Source organism: Aphis gossypii, chromosome 2 (assembly GCF_020184175.1).
Source record: "Aphis gossypii isolate Hap1 chromosome 2, ASM2018417v2, whole genome shotgun sequence".
Taxonomy (NCBI): Eukaryota; Metazoa; Arthropoda; class Insecta; order Hemiptera; family Aphididae; genus Aphis; species Aphis gossypii.
In genome coordinates this window covers 65,821,677-65,842,900 of record NC_065531.1, presented here as the reverse complement: position 1 = coordinate 65,842,900, position 21,224 = coordinate 65,821,677, and the positions used below count along the sequence as shown (strand labels likewise).

Genomic DNA, 21,224 nt, shown 5'->3' with positions numbered 1-21,224 from the left:
TTATCAATAGTTTTGTAACTTCAAAAAATATTTAAACATTTTATCTATGAATGTATCTATTTTTTGTATTAGTAGGTAACTCTTTAATGAATCCTATATAATTACACTTCATATATTGATTATGTTTTTACTAAAAATATTAAAACATGTTGTATTAGTCTCATGTTATTAATAGCAATATTCATGATCATAATGTAACAGACATTTTTATAAATATTAATTTTATCATTAGTATAATAACAATAATTTACTTAACATATAATATAAAATAAATTTTAACCATTTAAATATGTTTATAAATACAGATAGCTGGGATGATTATCATATTGATTCATTAATAAATCATAATAAAGAAGCTTTTGCCTTATCGGGTATGCTTCTATTAAGTACACGATGGCAAGATAACATTTTCTAAATTCTAACGCTGACGATCAGGCGATGAGCTATTAAATAGTTATGCTCATAACCAGTGGCGTAGGTATTTTCAATATTTTTTTTTTTTGGGGGGGGGGGTTAAAATTTTAAAAACCCTATCTCACTAATAGGTGCATATTTATTTTCTTAATTTAGTTCTGCGCATATGTAAACGTCGCGCGATCTGCTTGTTATAGTCGCAAAACGCAGACAGGATTACAAAATACATGATAATTAAATATAGTAATCGGTAATAATAAAAACATGCCTGCGTTGACTACCTACGCGATATTTCATCCAAGTCGAGATTATACCAATATATTTAGCCTTAATTCCAGTTGTGTATAATTAATACGATAATCAGATTTGTCATTCTATCGATGGGCACAACTGTCAATAATTATTGTAATCACTAATCATATCACTGACCAGTGACCATTAAAAACAGCGCCACGCGGCACTAACAGGTACTAGTGTCGAATTTACAGTGTGAGCATTGTAATAATATGGTTATTGGGCAGTGGCTATAATACCTACTATCTAGTGCCTACTGGAACTAGTTACCAGGCGGCAGATACGACTACAAGAATTCACTGTTCAGTGTTCAATAGCCTGTAGCCTGGTTAGGTTAGGTAGCCACGTCTCACTGTAATAGTGACTGGCAAACTAGAGAAGTAAATAAAGTAATAAAGTAAACCTGCACCGAGATATTTCTTTTACGCTTCTCCGCGTCTCCGTCGTCAGGCGTAACCTATTTGAAGAAAACGTTGTGCAAAACGCAATACACCAAGGGAATAGGGATCGTCATATTATCCTGTAAGCCACAATGGCCCAAATTTGTTCAATTCCGGATTGTGCTAACCAATCTCCAAGAGTAAATTTATTTAAGTGAGTATACCCATATATTTATGTTTATAAACAAATTAAAAATATTGTGTTTTATATTTGTTATAACTTTTAATAAATGTACGTTTGATACAATAGGGAACTCTAATAGTTAAACCAGTGGTGGTTCGTAGATAGCGGCGATGGGGCGATCGCCCCCCCCCTTTCTAAAATTATCATGTATTACTAATTTATAAGTTTAATATCAAATTTAAAATTTAAAATTTACGAGTATATTGTAGTATAATATTGTCAACAGTTCAAAAATAAAAGTTCTGTTTCCTATATTTACACTAATAAATATTATGAAAACATTATCAGATAATGGGAATTTAAAAATAAATCATTCAACACTGTAGCGTTTGTAGCTTATGAGAATCGATAACCAATAACAATTTTCCGGGACCCGCAAGCATTGAAATATGCGATGCTTGGGCAATGTTAAAAGTCGCTCGTCATAACTATGATCGGAATACAAAAACTAAGAAGGGGGAACACAATAATAATACTGCCGCCGAAGCGATGGTTTTAATCAGCCGATATGTGTACGGATTTCGAACTTGCGTGTGTTCATTATTTACTTTGTGTGGTCGTGACATAATAACTAAATAATATATAATAATAATTTATAATATGTATTAAATTTATTAATATTATTTGTGTTCGATACTTTCCATAAATAAGTAATTTTATATCGCCCTCCCACTTTCAAAGCACGCGAGCCGCCACTGAGTTTAATAGTGAGTATTTTACTCGGACGGGAACGAGTTTAATAATTTCTTCCGATAACATTGACTCATGTCCTTATTTATTTCTGACTGTGACTGAACAGATCTACTCCCTAGTACCGGCTACCTTGTTTTTGGTCTCCGACACTTCTCGTTTTTTTCTAGCTACTATTCAATACTACACTATTTGTTTTATTATATTTATTTTACTTGCTCAGATTTAGATTATTTTTATGATTCATTGCGTTCCAATTTACTTGTGTTTTATTGTTTATTTGACTAGACTTGTTCTTTAATTATTATTTATTAATAAGTTTAAAAATAATCATCAGTATAATGTGGTACCTACATTATATTTATGTCTATTTAAAAGTAAAATTTGATATTATTTATTAAATTTCTATCATTATGAAATAGATATCTTCACATTATGTTATATTTTAGGATGTTGATGATATGTTTTGGTTTTATCCTTGGTATAGTGAGTTCTTTGATTGATTTCGTGCCCAAAGTTTTTTCGCAAGTTTTTTGAAAAGTTATTAATAGTTTACTGAGTTAATTTTTCTGACAGGAATCATCCTCTACATCTAAAATGAGTCTATTGCAGAGACAAACGTACTAAATTTACAATAACTTGCTATTTTTAAGTACCTAGTAATAAATGCATGTACTAACTCGCCTTGTTCCGATTTAATTGTTGTCATATGATTACTCAACTGTGCACTATTATTAGGTTCATAGAAGTTTTTAATTTTTTATATGATGGTGCTAAAATTTCTGGGTAAACATTTTCCACATAATAAACTTCAACCTTCTTAAATTAAACGAAAAACAAAATTCAACCAGATATTTTTAAAAATTATTTATATCCCGAAACAAAATGTTAATTGGTTGAAAATATTATAATTTATTTAAACGTATGTATATCGTATTCGTATATCACTTATATATGAAGTTTAATGTATAATTTGTTATTTTATTTTGTTATGTTTCTGTAGAATTCCTATGGATATAAATTTAAGGAATATGTGGTTATTATCGATAAAACAATATTATCCAACAATCTCGGTGCCGAAAAACGGTGAAATGTATGTATGCAGTGAACACTTCAAAAACGAAAACTTTATACTTCCAGAAAAGAAATTTTTAAAATGCTTCGCAGTTCCAACCATTTTTGAGAACGGAGGAGACATCTACACATATATCGATATTTGTGAGTTGAACACATTTTTATTCTGCATTTGATAGTGCTTGGATAGTTTTTAATAATACTGATGGTTTTCTTGTTTTTTTCTACTTAGATGGTATCTTTCAAAGTTCAACCTGTCAAAATAAACATGGCTGAAGAAAATGATAGTAATAATAGCAATTAATCATCGTTGTAAGCAAAGTTAATATTTAATATCTGTAATATTCTATTCTTAATAATATTTTAATAATTTGGTTCGGAATTTCGAATGTACATTTTAGGAAAAGAAGTCATCATGACAATTATTATAATGCAGATAATTCATAGAAGTAAGATACGTACCTAATGTAATTGAGTGCCCTTAGCAAATATAAGTAAACTAAATGTTAAAATTGATATTAAAAATTAATTTAAAATTAATCTAACGGTCGTGTTTTTTTTTAACCTAACAAATTATTACCTACATATTATGGTAAAATAGAGTAGAGTACCTATAATATTGAAATTTAGAGAAAATAAAATATTTGTATAAACTAATTTGTATACCTATTTTTTTACCAAGTAACCAAGTAGGTAGGTAGGTAGATATTTAGTATTACCTATATTATACACCTATAATTTTGTAGTAAAACAACAACTGTTATTAAATTTCACAGTTAAAAATTAACTATTTTTTCTTATTATTTATAATTGTCTAACTACTTATATTAATATGTTTAATATATTACATGGCACTATTTATGCCAGAAATAAAATATAATAAAGACTAATGCTATATTTTATTAATTATTAAAATTGTAATTATAAGTTGAATGCATATCAAGTATCTATTCATGTTTATTAAATATATATTAGAAAATGAAAATCTCTTTTTTTTAAAAGTTTGAAAAAAAATCTTTTACATTTTATTATGAAAATAATTGGCTATTTTTCATCTTCAGGCTAGCTATAGACAGAGACGATCCGTCAGCCTATGCCAGGGGTTTGTCAAACCTTTTGAACACTACATGCCAAAAATTAACTTTTTTTTTTCGAGCATACCATAAAAAATATTATACACCTATAAATATATTCAATATTGACCGATAAAAGCTGTATGCTCAAATTATTTTTACCTATTATATATTTACATATATATAATATATATATATTATAATATAATATAATATAATATAGGTACCTATCTATAGTAAAAATATTTTAATTTTTCGCGTGCCACCTTAGGCATGAGTGCCATGGATTTGCCATCCCTGGCCTATACCTATCACAAAGTATATTTAATGGTATTATGTTTTTTGATATATCTAGGTGTTAGTTATTTATTTTTCCTTTAGTAATACAGTAGGTTGAAGAATTTTAATTTTAAATGCAAATAAAAAAAAAATGTTAGGTATATGTATTTTTATAACTTTTATATAGATATAAAAACGACTTTTAACATGTGTAGAATCATGTAGGTACATAACTTTCAAGAATTTAAACCAAATAAATAATTTTACATCAGGTAATCAGCGGTTGATTGTTTAATTTATATAAAAAATATATTTTATTGTATGATCTTTTTATTAATTTTGTGTGTATGTGTAATGTACTAATATGTATGCAGGCGCGTAGGTAATAGGTAATGCATACGGTCTAACACTCGATGAACACGTGTGTGTGTGTGTGTGTTTGTATGTATTATAATATATAGGTACGTTTAAACGTTTTCGAGACGTTAATGATAATATTGTATTATGATTTTGATTAAATTCATTTTTGACACTGTTAACATATTATTAATAATTAAAATTGTTTAAAAATCAAATCGAAGTAAACGTGTTTAAATTTATCACTCTTCATTTCGAACGTCGTCGTATCATATTTAGATGAGATATTATAAAATAGCTATTATAAAATTACTACCTAATTCGAAAGCGACCTATTATCACTCACCGGAGACTAAAATTGTGTGTAGTATCATGATTAAGTATATAGGTATGTTTTGCACATAATATATTAGAATATTTTATAACAACTTCAAGAAACCTAATAGGACATCTGATTTTACGTAAAATGTTATTATTAAGAGATTTAAAGATTACTGTGAACCTAGAAAAAAATGTCATGTTTTAGAAATAGATAGGTTCAATAATTGTGTACAAAAAGTACATGAATTTTATGAGTTTGTAATCAGATTTGAGACATTGTTATCTATCATTATGAAAATTTAAAGAAGACGATAATACAACACGTGACTGGATTGTATTTTGGCATTAGAGACGCAGAAACCAAAACAAATTTCTGAGCTTAGAAAACCTAACACTGGATAAAGCAGAAACGTTATGTATAATCAGTGGAATAATAGACAAAGAAATAAAAGAAATGACAATGGACTTTTGCACCTGCCAAGTATTCATTACAGAAGCAGAGAGTAAATTCATGGACAAAAAATTATGGTGGTAAGTCTATAAATAATTGTAGTAAAATTGTTAAAAAGAAAAATAATGTTGAGTTTAATAGAGTTAATGGTATGAATAAGAAAACAGAAAGTTATGACTATATAAAGTATGGGTCAAATCATAGACCATGAAATTGGTCAGATTTTGGTTAAAATGTAGAGTAAGTAGTAAATTAAATTACTTTAAAACAGGTTATAAAAATAAAAATGAAAAAGTAATTAAGACATTTATTGTAATGCATGATAGATGTAACAATGAGGAATATGTGAATGATGAGTTGGCAATGAATAAAATAATTTTAAAAATATGTCATGTGGATAGTAAACAAAAGTTAAAATTTGAAAAATTTGGTTGAAATTCAATATTTTTTTTTGATTCTATTATGCATAATGTGTATGTTGAAGAAGAGCTATTAATATAATGTAACAAAAAAACTGATATTATTCGGTTAAATACAAATCTAAGTTGTCTAATATAATTTTAGTAACTAATAAAAATAGCTTTTGTATTTATACATTATAGTTATAACAAATGATTATCTTCAAGAAAAGTAACTATAATTTTAATGGTACCTATACATAAAATAGGTAGGTAGTAGATATTCCTATAGCTTAAATATATCATAGTCAAATTTAAATTAAGTTAATTTAATTATAGTTGACCTCTACTAGCTAAAAAAATGATTACAGGGTTACTAGGTATTTATTTCAGTATAAATGACCATTATTTTCAATTTTATAATATTATAATATTAGCAACTTTAGATAATTGCCAAAGGCAACTATTTTTATAGTTGAAATAAATAAAAATTCAAGTATTTCTATAAGTAATACCACCGATTTTATTCTTACTAAAATTATAAACATAAAATTTATTATAAATTATTATATGATAAACATGAATATATGATTGTAATTAACTTTTAAATAAATATCAATATACAATATAACGTGTTAATAGTTATGTAGACTTAGTATAAGATAATAGTTTAAAATAATTCTGTTTATTTAAAAAATTTCATCATGTACATAAGTTAATAATATTTTACTTTTAATAGGTACCTGTATGATTTATAATTTTATTAATATTGTATGAATATAATTTGAAGTTTGAATAACATTACCACTGTGTCACTGCAACAAAATATAATCAGTTATGTAAATATTTTTATAAAAACTATTACATAGGATCAGTGCAGTGTACCCCTGTAAATAATGTTATAGTATAATATTTATATTAGGTATATATACATACTCAACCCTCCAGTGGGCGAGCTATTATTTATTAAAAGAATTGTTGTGAATTATAAATTTTACAACAGTCCCAATATGTTGTGATTATTGTAAAATTGTATGTATATCAATATATCAAATATTATTACTTACATTTTATTGTTTTATGTATCTGAATTTACTAATATAAATACAAGTATTATAAACAATAAAATAAAATTAATAAGTTCACAAAATTTTTTTTATTTAAATTCATAAAACACACAAGTATGTAATAACATTTTCAAGAAATAACCATGGTAATCGATAAGATGGGGGCACAAATTCGTTGTGCCCGTCGCAACGTTACTAGATTTCCCCCCACTTTTCGATACGAATTAATACAGTGTTGTCGGGCACAATCCAATTGTGCCTGGATTCTATTTTTATTACGGTTTACGAAATTTTTTCGATCTTATCGTCTTCCGAATTAGTAATTTTCTATTGCTATCGTCGACCGTCTTTTTACATTAGGCGAAATATTAAAAAATAAAGTAGTAGTTACTTTTCTATAAATATAGAAAATTTATACATATAATAAAATAATAAAAATGATATATCTATAAGTACTTAGCTCTGACATTTACAGGCAAATGTCAATTTTCAAGAAATTATCTAGTCAAAAATCTAGTACAATTATTTTCTACCATAATGGTCACAAACATTGGTTGTGGCAATCAAGCATTTTGAACTGGCTTGCCAAGTTGACTGAAGTTTTGTTTATAGGTATTTTCTATTTACTAGATTTATTCAGTCATATTAAAATAATGAAATTAATTATTTTTTAAAAGGTTTAGGAGTCCTGTAACAATATTTTAATATCCTTCGTTCTGCTGGTTTCTTATTAGGCATCGAACACCCTCCGCACGATTATTCAGCTGTTGCTGCTAAATTAGGTCTCGTATCTCTAGCTGAACGCAGGCGAATACTTTCCGTAAAGTTTCTAAAGGAACTGTTGTCTAGTCAAGTTGATTCAACTGATATATTATCCTTACTGAATTTCAAGGTCCCTCCCCGTCAAAATCGTTCTTGTGTTCCTTTTCATGTCCTTTTATGTCCGAGCAATTATATGAAAAATGAGCCTAGTAGGCGTTTAATGTTAATGGCCAATGAGGATCCCTCTATAGATCTTTAATTTTACTATTTGTTAATCTTTTTTTCTTTTTTTAATACTTATCAGCTTTAGCGACCCAATCTAATTAACCTTATTTATCTACCATTATTTGTAATCAAACTTTTTACTCTATTATGAATGTATTGTAATTATGTAGTATGTATACATTATCAAAAGGGTTTCAAACCCGTTTATTATTATAAAATAAAATAAAATATACCTATTTAAATAATATACTCGTAAATGTAGGTACCTATGTAATACACAGGTGTGTCCATTATATTATATTATTATTATAGGTAATTAATAAATTTACCTGTACTATGCGGAAACGCTCTTGTTTTTTTTTTGCCGGATTTCCCACGGTAGATCCACATACCACCAAGATTGGCAAAGATTTGCAGTCATGTGATGAATCCTGGGTTTTCAATTGATCATTATTGTTGGCTAATTAAACAGATAATTTATAAATTATTATACTTCTGTAATATATTATCAAATAAATATTTCTGTCCTTTTTGTGAAGAGTGTCAGGTATATTAAATTTTAAATCAATTTTGGTACTTCTAGCCTCTAGGTATCTACGAAAATCAGTGTGTCAGCCTACTGATACTTTATTGTTAATTTTTATTAAAAGCAATTTATAATAAACTCTTGATAAATAATGATTTAACAATAATATGTTTTTTTTGTTTAACATTACTTTTCAGAGCTGTAAAAATGGTTAGGTATTAAATTTTAAAGGTGATTACTAGTAGAAAATTGGATATAGATACACTAGATCTAGATGGTACTTAGGATAATTGAGAGGTGGTGTCAACATTTTTCAGTATTTTTCATAATAATTGGGAGAAAAATGTAAGGCGGTGGGTACTTTGCTTCACACTTTCACAGTAGATGTAATTATAGAGGCCACTGTATATCTATTCTTCTATATAAAATGAAGTTGCTTTTTTTTGTTCGGGATAAACTCCGAAACTAGGTAGGTACTTACTCAATCGTCGTGCAATTTAGTAGTGATAACCGATAAGTACCAAAATTAATAACGATCAAAGTTATTTTTTATAATTATAAAATATTCATTATTGGTAGTTGGTACACTTAACACATTTAACTAGGTATATCATTTATTTGTTCAATATATGCAATGATGTTTTCAAAATATTTAGATTAATCTTAAAGTACTGACTATGTATAGTACTAAAATTAATGACTATAATAATTAATTTAAATTTAAATTTATTATAATACCTATAAGTATTTAAAAATAAAAAATTTAAGTTGAAAGACCGTTTCATGATAAACAGACATTTAAAAAAATAAGATAAATTATTATCAAACCAATACATTCGGTAACTACTATGTATAGGTACATTAATAGGTTCATGCGCATGTTTATGTAAAATGATTGAAATGTAAAATAAGGTATTTAAAATATTAGCTTGTTTTTTTTTTTGAGTTAAATGAGTTGATAGTCAGAATTTTAATGATGGTATGCTTTTAAAAATGTAGGTTTTTTTATGTAAAGAATAAATAATTTTAATTTTAATGAGATAATTATTAAGTAGAATAGATATAACTGTGGTACACATACTATTATAACGAAAAACGATATCTGCAATACTTTTGTACTATGTGCAATGATAATTTATTACATTTATATCTATAGGTACATATACTCACGCTGTGCGCTTCTGTTAGTTTTGTCATCCTTAATTGTTGATTCAACCTTATTGATTTCTTTTGATGATATATTCTTTATGGGGGAATGTCCATTTCTTGTACGATGATTTTCAGATTCTAAAATATTCGGCCACGTATGATGATTGGTGTCAAAAGTAGTACTGGTACTGCGACCACCAATACCGCCATTACTAGTCTGATTTTTTTTTCGATCTCTTTTTTCTTTGGCACTCATGTGCTTTTTGAAAGACATCATGTATATATGTGAGTTCCTGTACTGCGTCGTATTTACATAACAAATACATACTATTATTTATTAAAATTAATATAAGAAACATATTTTACAAAAAATAACTTAAGACAATAACTAAATTTTTAGTCTCTGTAATTTTTATGTTAGAAATGTATTTTTCTATGAGTAATAATAATAGTACAGTAGATATGGTGAACTTATAATTAACAAATAAATAGTATACAGAGTGATTCTTTTATCAAACAACACTCATTATTTCAAAAAGTATAGATTTTTTTTTCAAATTTCTAGATACATGTTTTTACTTCTCTATAAAATTTTAATTTTTTTCACCCATTGAATAGCGAAAAAATGTATCAACTTTTTTTCATGAATTTTAAACTTAAAATTTTAATTTTTGTTTAAATTATTTTCGTGGTGTAGTACGGGTACCTACAATTTATTTTTATGGCCATACCAAATACTAGATAAGACGAAAACGAATTGAGTATTCAGGGATATCGATAAATATTGTGAAGAATAAAACTAATTAGTACCGATAATACGTAAGCTAAGTATACAATTATTAAATCAACTGAAAATTAAACACAAAAAAGACATTTACAAGTACAAAAGTACAAAAGGCAAAAAAAAAACAAAAAAGAATTTATAAGTAATAAAAGGAAAAAAATACATCTACCGTCTTAGAAATTAAATGATACACATTTTTGTAAAAAAATTATTTTTCTATTATGATTATTAAAAGAAACGCTTTTGCCTTCAAATCCAAACCCTACTTATGACTTTAACGCTCTATAACAAATATGGTGGTGTATTGTTTGCGAATCTAGGAAAAAAAACCCGGAAAAAAAGCCCCGTCATAGGAAAAAAAAGCCTCATACTACCTAAATACATTATTCTTTTTTATTATGATTTATATAATTTATTATAATCATATTATAATCATTACATTTTTCTATGTAACACTCCTTAACATATCCATAACAAATTATTTTTTATTAATTATTAAATTATTTTATTAAATTTTTATGCATCTAATTTATTATATTAGGTAGTAATACATTTATTTTATTCAAAGGTAACTATAAAAAAAATAATTTTTATAATATACTAATTAATATAATAATATTTTTTGCGGCATTTATTACACCATTACATATTCAAAATCAAAGTGTAAATATCTTGGAGCTGGATATACATCGCAAGTTTTACTTTCATTTACTATAATAAATTATTATTATTTTATTATAAACATTTCCTCGTATATAACTTAGTTTTGCGTTCAAGAATACAATAAACAGCTGCAACAAACACTGATTTTTTTTGTACACGTATCATATATAAAAAATTCAGGAACCAGGCCAAAGTTTCCATCGATATATCATGTATCCGACTCAGCTAGTAAGCTATAAAGCTAAAGCTTTTAATTTTCTTTTTATAGTAGATATTAAGATACCCACAATAGTTTCCAGATACAATCTACAATAAAATGTAATACCTTCATCATTTTTAAGATAGAGTCAAATGAAAATTACTTCTATTGCTATATATTTTAATCCTTTATATTTCAAATGTATATATTTATACCTATATCTATAGTTTAAAATATTTGGTGTATTATTTTATTAAATATTATTATGAATTATGATATAAAAGTATATAAAAATTATTAAATTAATATTAAATATTATTTACAAAAAAAGTTTTGCATTGGTAATTAATAATTATATTAAAATATAGATAGGTATATTGTTTAAAAATTAAAAATTATAAAATGTACACTATAATAAAAAAAAGTCGGCAAGTGGGTACCGCTCTGCTGTACATTAGGGGGTGGGGTGGACCTTGGACTAGAGTAGGTTAAATTTGAATGCAATGATAGGTATCATTGTATACGAAAAACGATTCTGAACGCAGATGATTTGTCAGTCTAGAATATTTAACGTTAGATATAAATATTAACAATTTTATGAATTTTGAACTACAAAATAATTTGCAAATATTCATGATTTTGACGAATTTTTGTCGAAATTTGAACTTCAAATGCTAATAAAAAAAAATTGTTCCAATGTATTCTTATAATTTTTTAATCACTATAATAATAATATATGAGGAACTTTGTATACAATTTTCAAGTATTTTGATTTGGCCAAAAAAATTTTATCGACACTTCAAAAAAAATTTTCAGAAAAATTGAAAATTTCAGTTGTCTATAAATAGCTCAAAAAAAGTCAAAATATTTTGAAAATTAAATCATGAAAAGAAAATACCAATCTAAATAACTGGTAAAATTTTCAAGTATCTACGACTTATACTTTTTGAATAATAACAAATATTTAAAATCGTTTGAGGATAAATCGTTATCGTTACGCGATTTCATAAAAATTTAAAATTCCTTATTTTCCTTAATTTTCCTATAATGATGCTTCAAGTTTTTCTATAGATATTTGAAGGAAAATTTATAGAAAACTTAGTGTAGTATTTTCAATCCTTAGTATAAACACAAAAAATTTTATGATTTTTCAACTTCAAAATTACTTGTAAATTTTCACGATGTCGACATATTTCGTACAAATTTGAACTATAAACGCTTATAAAAAAAAATTAGGACAAACGATTTTTAATTTTTTTTAGCTACAATAAAAACAACTCAAAAGGAACTTTGTATTAAATTTTCAAGTTTTTTTGGTCATCCAAAATTTTTTTATTGACACTTCAAAAAAAAATTCTCATAAAAATCGAAAATTTCAGTGGTCTACAAATAACTCAAAAAAATTCAAAATTTTTTTAAAATTTAACTGTGTGTATATAACACTAATATAAACATTTGGTGAAAATTTCAAGTACTTACAGTGATTAGTTTTCGAATTACAACCATATAAAAAAATCGATTTGGTCGAAAACCGGGTTTGCGTTATTTTGCGAGATTTTTGTTGTATTGTTATTTCGTTAAACACCATGTGTAAAGCGATTTTGACGAGCGTGTTTCTCCCGAGTACCTACTGCGCGTCATTTTAACGCGCTTTACCGGGTACCACCGTTGTATGCTTACCTCACGCGCCAAAATCACTCTATAGTAGTCTAATGTGACAGCCCTTACAATAATATATATTTTGTTTTTGGAACGGCAACGTTGCATTTAAAACTATGCGGAATCATATATATATATAATAATATATGGATTTTGCGGATTCGTGTATGTATATCAGTGGCCATTAAAAATTATTGGATTTTCAATTAGAAATTTGTATTAAAAAATGTTTTAATTTTTTTCTTTGTCAGTCCTAAGCCTGTAAGTGAGAAAGGAAATAAGTGTTTTCTAAACTTTTAACCTTTTCAAATGCTTTTATTTATAAAAAATAAAAATATATGTTCAGATGTAGGTACTCGTATTTTATTTTAGATTCTGAATAAAGTGATGTGTGTTTTTTTTGTCTGTGTACAGACACTTGATACTTGAGATACTTGTAGATACTTGAAAAATTTACCAGTTATTTAGATTGGTATTTTCTTTTCATGATTTAATTTTCAAAATATTTTGATTTTTTTGAGCTATTTACAGACAACTGAAATTTTCAATTTTTCCGAAAATTTTTTTTTGAAGTGTCGATAAAATTTTTTTGGCCAAATCAAAATACTTGAAAATTGTATACAAAGTTCGTCATATGTTATTCTTATAGTGATTAAAAAATTATAAGAATACACATGCACAATTTTTTTTTATTAGCATTTGAAGTTCAAATTTCGACAAAAATTCGTCAAAATCATGAATATTTGCAAATTATTTTGTAGTTCAAAATTCATAAAATTGTTTGTATTTATATCTAACGTTAAATATTCTAGACTGACAAATCATCTTCGTTCAGAATTGTTTTTCGTATAAAATGATACCTATCATTGAATTTAAATTTAACACTCCTATAATATATAATAATGATCCATACGGCACCTAATGTACAGCAGAGCGGTACCTACTTATCCGCTTTTTTTAACAATAATATTCTACGGTATAGATACGAAGTGGTAATGTCGCGCCTATTTTCGTGCTCAATTGTGTTGTTTTTGGGTTTTTTTTTTGTTCCTATTGTTTGATCGTACCCGGGCTCAACGTATTGTGAAAATCTCCACACAATCAAAATGCGAACTATAATGGGCCGTTGGGGCATTGTTCGATTTTTGACCTTTTATACATCTCTTAGGGGACGTAGTGGTCGAGTGGATTCAATAATCTTAAAACTCAAAGTAAACTATTTAAAAATTAAAATTATATCTCTTTTACAATATTTTAAAATTATTCCACTAAAAATCTGTTTATTTTAAAATAAATAATTATCTTAATCAAATGTTAGTAATAAATATTATTTTATAATAATTGTAATGTTTTATTTTTTTTATAACATCGATAGAGAAATTAATTTTTAAATTATTTAATCCTATATTTAACAAATTTGTATTGACAGTATAAAGTCTTCTGTCATTAAATATTTGATGAATCGTACAAACAATATAATAAATAGTGATGAAGCGTACCTATGTACACTTCTTGGTATAATTACTTTACACAAAATCATATTGTATACGTTTATTTCATAAAAACCTTACCTATTTTAGGTTTTTAGTAGGCATTCATAATACAATACAAATTAAAGATCCTGTCGCAACAGATTATTTTTTTCTATATGTAATGAAATTAAAATATAAGTATTTATGTATAAATATTACATTATAAATTTGTATAAATTTAATTGAATTCCAGTAAATAAATATACTTATGTAAAGGTATTAAGTAGCTACTGACCTTTTTAATAATATTGTATATGTCCCCGCGTCTGCTTGTCGAGTGGTATCAGTTATTTTGCGTAAGAAAACAAAATACAAAAACGTAAGAGAAGTTTGTATTGCACTGTGAAAAAAATACTGATGGCCTGTAGGGTCATACTATATATTATATAGCTAGTTGGTACCTACTCTGTATTAACTGATTTGAACCAGGTGGGGATGATGGTATGAGACAGTCGTCCAATAGTTATTGAATATTATAGTTGTAGGTTGAAATATTTAACGCCATCTACCGGATGAATATTTAAATATATTCTTATATTTATTGTTTGAAAAAAATCTTAAAATTCAGAAATTAAAATGGTTGTATTCCAGTCTGTTGTATTTTCGGGCAACGAAATTCCCTCATAATTGAGTATAACAGACTAGTTTTAAATTCAACGATTAGTCGGTTGCATACTTACGACAATTCTGACCAAAGATGGCCTATCAAGTCATATACAAGATGTACCTATGTTACCTATGTAATAAAAGTATATTCTACTCTATTGAGTATGGACTATTAGTATTATTTCACTAAGCATATTTCATAATAAAATTTTTGAAATTGCTATTAAAGTAATTTATTTTATTTGGTATTAGTATTACAGTAGATTAATTTAATTTTTGTTAAAATATTGTATTTATAAATTTATTATATTATTAATATTTAATAATTATAACGATAATATTTCTACAGTATCATTTTTATTAAGTATTGAGACTGTTGAAACAATATCATCTTACCATAAGGCAGTAGGTACCTAGTTTAATGCTATGACTTATAAATATGTAATAGCTTAAAATTAATCCATATATTTTAAAAATATAAATATTTCAATTTATATTTATAATTAAAGGTATTAACTATAAAAAGTGTCTAATCCTTATATTTATTTATGTATAAATAATATTATTTTAATTTTAATCTTACACAATTAAATAGGTACTTCAAGGAAACAAATATTATAATGGCTAAAATTAAAGGGACAAATAATTGTGCATGTATACAAAAATGTAATTTATATTGTTAAATCATATATATGATTTGTTATGAAACACATTTAGCATATTACTAAAGTTGTAAATTAATAAACCATGTATTACATTAATTCATTTCATAAAACTTAATAGGCATCTAAAAATATATACCTAGTTAAGTTAAAACATTATTTTTTGTAATAAGTGATCAACTAAGAAATTTATATAATAAACTTTTGTATGTTTTATATAAGTGTTATTGTGTTAACAATTATAATATATATTATGTAATTATTTGTAAAATTAGACATTTTATAATGAATTTCATAGTTCAATTTCTCTGTATTTAATAAGAAGTATAATATAAATGCCTGATAAAGAAATATATTTATTTTATTCAAAGCTATAGGTAGTTAAATATAAATGTATTGATTTATATTTATATTTATAAATTAAACAGGACATAGGTATACAAACATTAGTCAACAACATATTAAATTCTTTAATTTAAATAAAACATTTAATGTTATATACTATGAAATTAAATATGTGATATAGAATATTCTCCTTGATTACAAAGTAAAACATTCTTAATTCAATGAATTATTTCCCTTATTTATATAGATAATATATTTTTATTTTAAATAAAAAAGTTATTCAAATAATAAAAATAGAATAATTGGATAGTATAATAGTTTTAAGTTTATTATAAAATTTTCTTAGCTAAAAAAAAGAGTGTTTATTAAAATAATAATAGGTAACCGAATAATTAATATCAGTGTCTTCTTTTTGATCAAAAATGATAATATTATTTTCATAATCATTGTTATTTTATCATAAATAAAACATACTTTAAAATAATAATAATTGTGTCATTAAGAAAACTGTCTAAAATCTGTAAATTAATTTATTTTTAATGCATATAAGGCATTGCCATAAATTCGAAATCATATAAATTTTTTTTCTGTATTTTAAATGTCTTTTTCATTAGGGAAGAATATAAACTATAGTTTCCAAATTTTTTTTAATACACTGTTTATAGATTTATTAGTTGAGTGAGTGAAGAGTACAAAGATACTCCGTAAAATGTTGGTCAACTGCATTTTGTTTGCTTAAACTTTAAATACTTAGTACTAGACAGCGGATTCATATGAACTAAAACTAAGCCATATAATATGTCGTGAAAATTCTTAAATATAAGCATGCATAATAATAATATTATGCATATAAATGTTAGGAAAAAAATTAGTTCTTCATATTTAAAAATATAATAATAATAAATAATAATGTAACACTTGGTGACAAAAACAAAATTAAAATATATTTTATCTTATAATCAAAAATTGGATTTATTTTTACATATATTTAAATTTAATTAATTATAACTTATTATAGTAGGTAGTTATTAACTACTGTATTAGGTAATCGATTAGGCGTGTGGGAGGAAGTAATGCGAAAGGGGTTCCCCCCGGTCCTCGGTTCAAACAGAAAAAAAAATAAGGTAATCGATTAGGTACTCGTTTGAAATTTGATTTTTACATACTTACATGGATAGGTAGTTGGTACATATAAAAATTCTCTGAAAGATACATGACAAATTTGCTTAAGAATACGAAATAAAAATAACGTTATCACTTTTATAAATTAAATTAATAAATTGCTAAAAGTTCTCTTAAACAAAAATGTTTTAAGTGTAGGTAGGTAAATCTTACAAAATAATCTGTATCTACCTATTCTACCTATTTAACCTATTATCTTGTTTAATAATAATAGAATCTGTTAAAACGCTATAGTTCTTGAACGTCAAGTTAAAGAAAATTAAAAATGTACAAGTATTATGAAAGATAAACAAGTCGAGCAATTGTATAGGTACTTCACATTTCACAATACATTAAAACTCTATTTAGCCCTCGGGGCTTTTATAAATCGTATAATATGGGATGGTTCCTAAATTCGAATCATGTTTGTATTTAAATATTATAAAACACGTTTTGTTTGGACTTTGACTTAAGTAAAATTATGTTATATAATATTATAAATAGCTGGAAGCTAATAAACTTAATTATATCAAATTACCTTGTTGTTTAAACTAACTTCTTAAATTCTGAACTGAGCGATGAATGTACCTACCGATTAATTTTACACTGATGTGTGTATTAATATTTATTTATTATTGTTGTGTCTATATCTTAACTTTTTATGCAGTAAAACTAACTTAAACATTGTTTCTGGTAGAAAATTGGCTACACAATCGATTAACCTACCTTGTTTTATTGTTATTCAAAATTAATAACCGTATAGATATTTTAAATTTTCATCAGTTTTATATTATAGTATTTTCAATAGATAATATAATGTGTACTTACCCATGTAATAAGTACCTACATATTTTAGTTGAAAATTTTAATCAAAACTAATAAAATTAAGGAACAATTAAATATTTAGGGTTTTCGTTTTTTGCTAAAGTGACTGTGACCTGTTATCATTATGACTATTTTCTACTAAAGGTTATGCTCTGATTTCCTCAAAAATAAATAATAGATATTTATTGAGAACTCCTAAGCCTAAATCTATCAAATCTTAATGATAACAATATACTCACCTCACCTTGCTCCTATATGACAGATATTGTGATATTATTAATCATAAATTCATTAACTATTATCTACATCTTATTTTACTATTTACACTATTATTCACGCAGCTAGTGTATTTCACAACATACGCTAAATTATGCATATAGCTTGATTAATGTTTAATATACATTATTAAAGTATAAGTATAACATAAGTACCTAATATTATGGTTGTGTAAAAGCTAATTAAATCGGAGTTTATAAATCATTGTTTAAATGAATTATGAATAGTAGATATCAATGATTTAGCGTCAACATTTTACATTTAACTATAAAAAAAATAAAATTACATAAAAGTTATAAAAATTTAAACACAATATTCTACATTTACTTTTAAAAAGAGATTTTTTCGATAAACTCTAATTTAGTAAAGTACCCATGAATGTATTTTTGAATGTATTATTCAATTCTTGTTTATATTAAATTAGTTATATTTCATGGAGTTTTTGGTTCATTCACACTTGACATTTTGCAATATACACGGTTTTGTATTTCATTTGCTAAATTCTGAACCTTCGTAAAAATTGAAGGTGAGTTCTTATAAATAACAGGTTCCGCCTGCGAAAGAACAATAATAATAGTAATACGGGATTACGGGATATAACTGATACTAACTAAGGGGTAATTAAAACATGTGTAAAATAATTTATTAATTTTTTTTGCAGAAAACGTAATTGGTTATCACATGGGTATCATATTATATACATGGGTATAGGTAATTCTGAAAGAAAACTGCTAAAGTCATAAAAATAATTGTAGTCATACAAATTCTGAATACAATATAACATTTTGGGCTAAGTTTAAATAATTTGCTCTTATCTATTGACTAACAGACTATTGTAATATTGTCAATGACGATTAACGATTTTTAGAATGAAAACCATTAAGTCTAGACGAAAATTCTTTAGTTCTAATTACCTATCGAATATATTGTGTTTAAAATGCTTTTAAATCATGTAATTATAATTGTTGCAGGTGGCCTACTTATAGACAAATAATTGTGAATTCTTGATTTTTTCTTCTGAGTATGTATCAATTTTATAGCTAAGTTTATTATTTAGAATCATATTATAATAAATTATCAGTGTATATTATATTATTATGCGATTTGTTTTTAGAAAAAAATTAGTACAACTTAAATATTATACTTAATTAGAAAAAAATAACCATATAAAATATATATTGTAATAAAGTATCTCTAGAAACATTAAAGAAGAACAGACCAAACTTGTACTTATATTTTACTAGCGAAACAAAATGTAATCAAAAAAAAAATATTATCAACATAAAATTGAAACAAAAATGAAAGTTTTAATAATTTGAATCGTTTATAACTATAGCTTAAAAAAACTTAAATATGTTTATACATTTTCTAGTTAAAATATGAAGTAGATATCTACGGTTATTCAATTTTATTAAAGGCTGGTGTTTCGTTTTATGATAGTTTTCCCTAATTATAAAGAGAATTACAGGAATTTTGTTACCTTTGTCCCCAAACTATTTCCAATTTACTACTAAAAACTTCCATCAACGTTGAAGATTAAAGCTTTAAAAATAAAAAGGGACGACTGCAGACATAATGAATAAATATAAATAAAATAAAAAAAAACACAAGTTTAAATACCAATATATTTTTCTCTCTGCATAAAATCTAAATTCATGATACTTGGTTGTATGTTCAATTTTGGAAAACGAGTTGTAAAGTAAAAACTATTAATATCATATACGAGTATTCGACGACAATGTTAATGACCTTACGCGGCCATCGTTTGACGTCAAACTTTAGTTTATAACATATTATTATTATTATTGTCAAGTGTCTCAGTCAATTTGTATTAGGTGATGGCGGCAATACTTCAATAATATTATAAATTATAATACATTTATCTGCCTGGCGCGGCGACGACGTTTTGAATTTCGATCAATCGAGATAAATAATTTATAACAATTATAATCTAATAAATAGTACTTTTAGTTGGTGTTAAAACTTAGTCGTCATTGCATGAATCTAAAATGTTTACCGACCTGTCTTAGTGTCCCTGTGAGTTTTCGTACCCGTCAACTGCTTGTTATTGTTTATTTCAGTTTTTAGAAATTAAATTTTCTGATATATTTTCACTGTTCGATAGCTAAATAAACGTATTCATTATTATCATTATTAATGAATTGGATGGATTACTGGAATGCTATACCTATAAATACATTGACGATTTTATTGAAACGACTTAATAATTATGGATTTTTTTTTTTTGCAGTTTGGAACCGACGACAGGGAAGGGACTATAATTATGGATTTAAAGCATAATAAAACAACTTTAAAATAAAGATAAACTATATCTTAATTACATTATATAGTAATAATAATTAATAAATTTAAAAAAAATAGGTATATGGATACCGTTCTTTATATATTATCAGGTTTCAAGTGAGTCACTGTAATGGGTATGTTAAATTTGAATTATCTACTAAATATCCTAATCGCTCCGATTAAGATCTAAAGTTACCAAAAAATAACAAAAACGCCAAAAATGCAACATAAAAATTCAAAATTGAACTCGTTAGTACCAAATTCAAAATGTATACTGAAAAAATGTTTTATAACAACCTTAAACAATGTATTTTTAATTTTATTATAAAAAAGATAACTTAATCATCATATTATAATATTAAATATACTTTTCAATAATTTCTATCTTTATTATTAATTTTGCTGTAAATAATGTAAACTTAATATTATTTAAACTCAATGATTTATATAATTCACAAGATAAAAAATTCACTATTAATACACAAAATATTAAGTGACCGATTA

At 25.3% G+C, this 21,224-nt stretch overlaps 2 protein-coding genes across 4 annotated transcripts; one reads left to right on the top strand and one right to left on the bottom strand.

The window, feature by feature from the left end:
- Nucleotides 1-935: 935 nt before the first annotated feature.
- LOC114126195 (uncharacterized) lies at nt 936-3,596 on the top strand. 2 transcript variants are annotated; one of them, XR_007604075.1, is made up of 4 exons: nt 936-1,302; nt 3,026-3,240; nt 3,329-3,408; nt 3,498-3,596. XR_007604075.1 is itself a non-coding variant. In XM_027990085.2 (3 exons), the coding sequence occupies exons 1-3, from the start codon at nt 1,241-1,243 to the stop codon at nt 3,370-3,372; spliced, it is 321 nt and encodes a 106-aa protein (XP_027845886.2). In that variant the 5' UTR covers nt 936-1,240; the 3' UTR covers nt 3,373-3,590. The 2 variants fall into 2 exon arrangements, 1 of the variants encoding a protein (XP_027845886.2); XM_027990085.2 differs by having other exon boundaries at nt 3,329-3,590.
- A 3,103-nt stretch (nt 3,597-6,699) lies between these two features.
- Nucleotides 6,700-14,876, bottom strand: LOC114126192 (uncharacterized). Of its 2 annotated transcripts, none has more exons than XM_050201259.1 (4): nt 14,777-14,876; nt 9,726-10,002; nt 8,359-8,489; nt 6,700-6,790 (listed from the first exon to the last, which is right to left on the bottom strand). In XM_050201259.1, exons 2-4 carry the CDS (start codon nt 9,979-9,981, stop codon nt 6,788-6,790), a joined length of 390 nt encoding a protein of 129 aa, XP_050057216.1. In that variant the 5' UTR covers nt 9,982-10,002; nt 14,777-14,876; the 3' UTR covers nt 6,700-6,787. The 2 variants fall into 2 exon arrangements, with proteins under 2 accessions (XP_050057216.1, XP_050057217.1); XM_050201260.1 differs by having other exon boundaries at nt 9,726-9,997.
- Between the last annotated feature and the right edge of the window lie 6,348 nt (nt 14,877-21,224).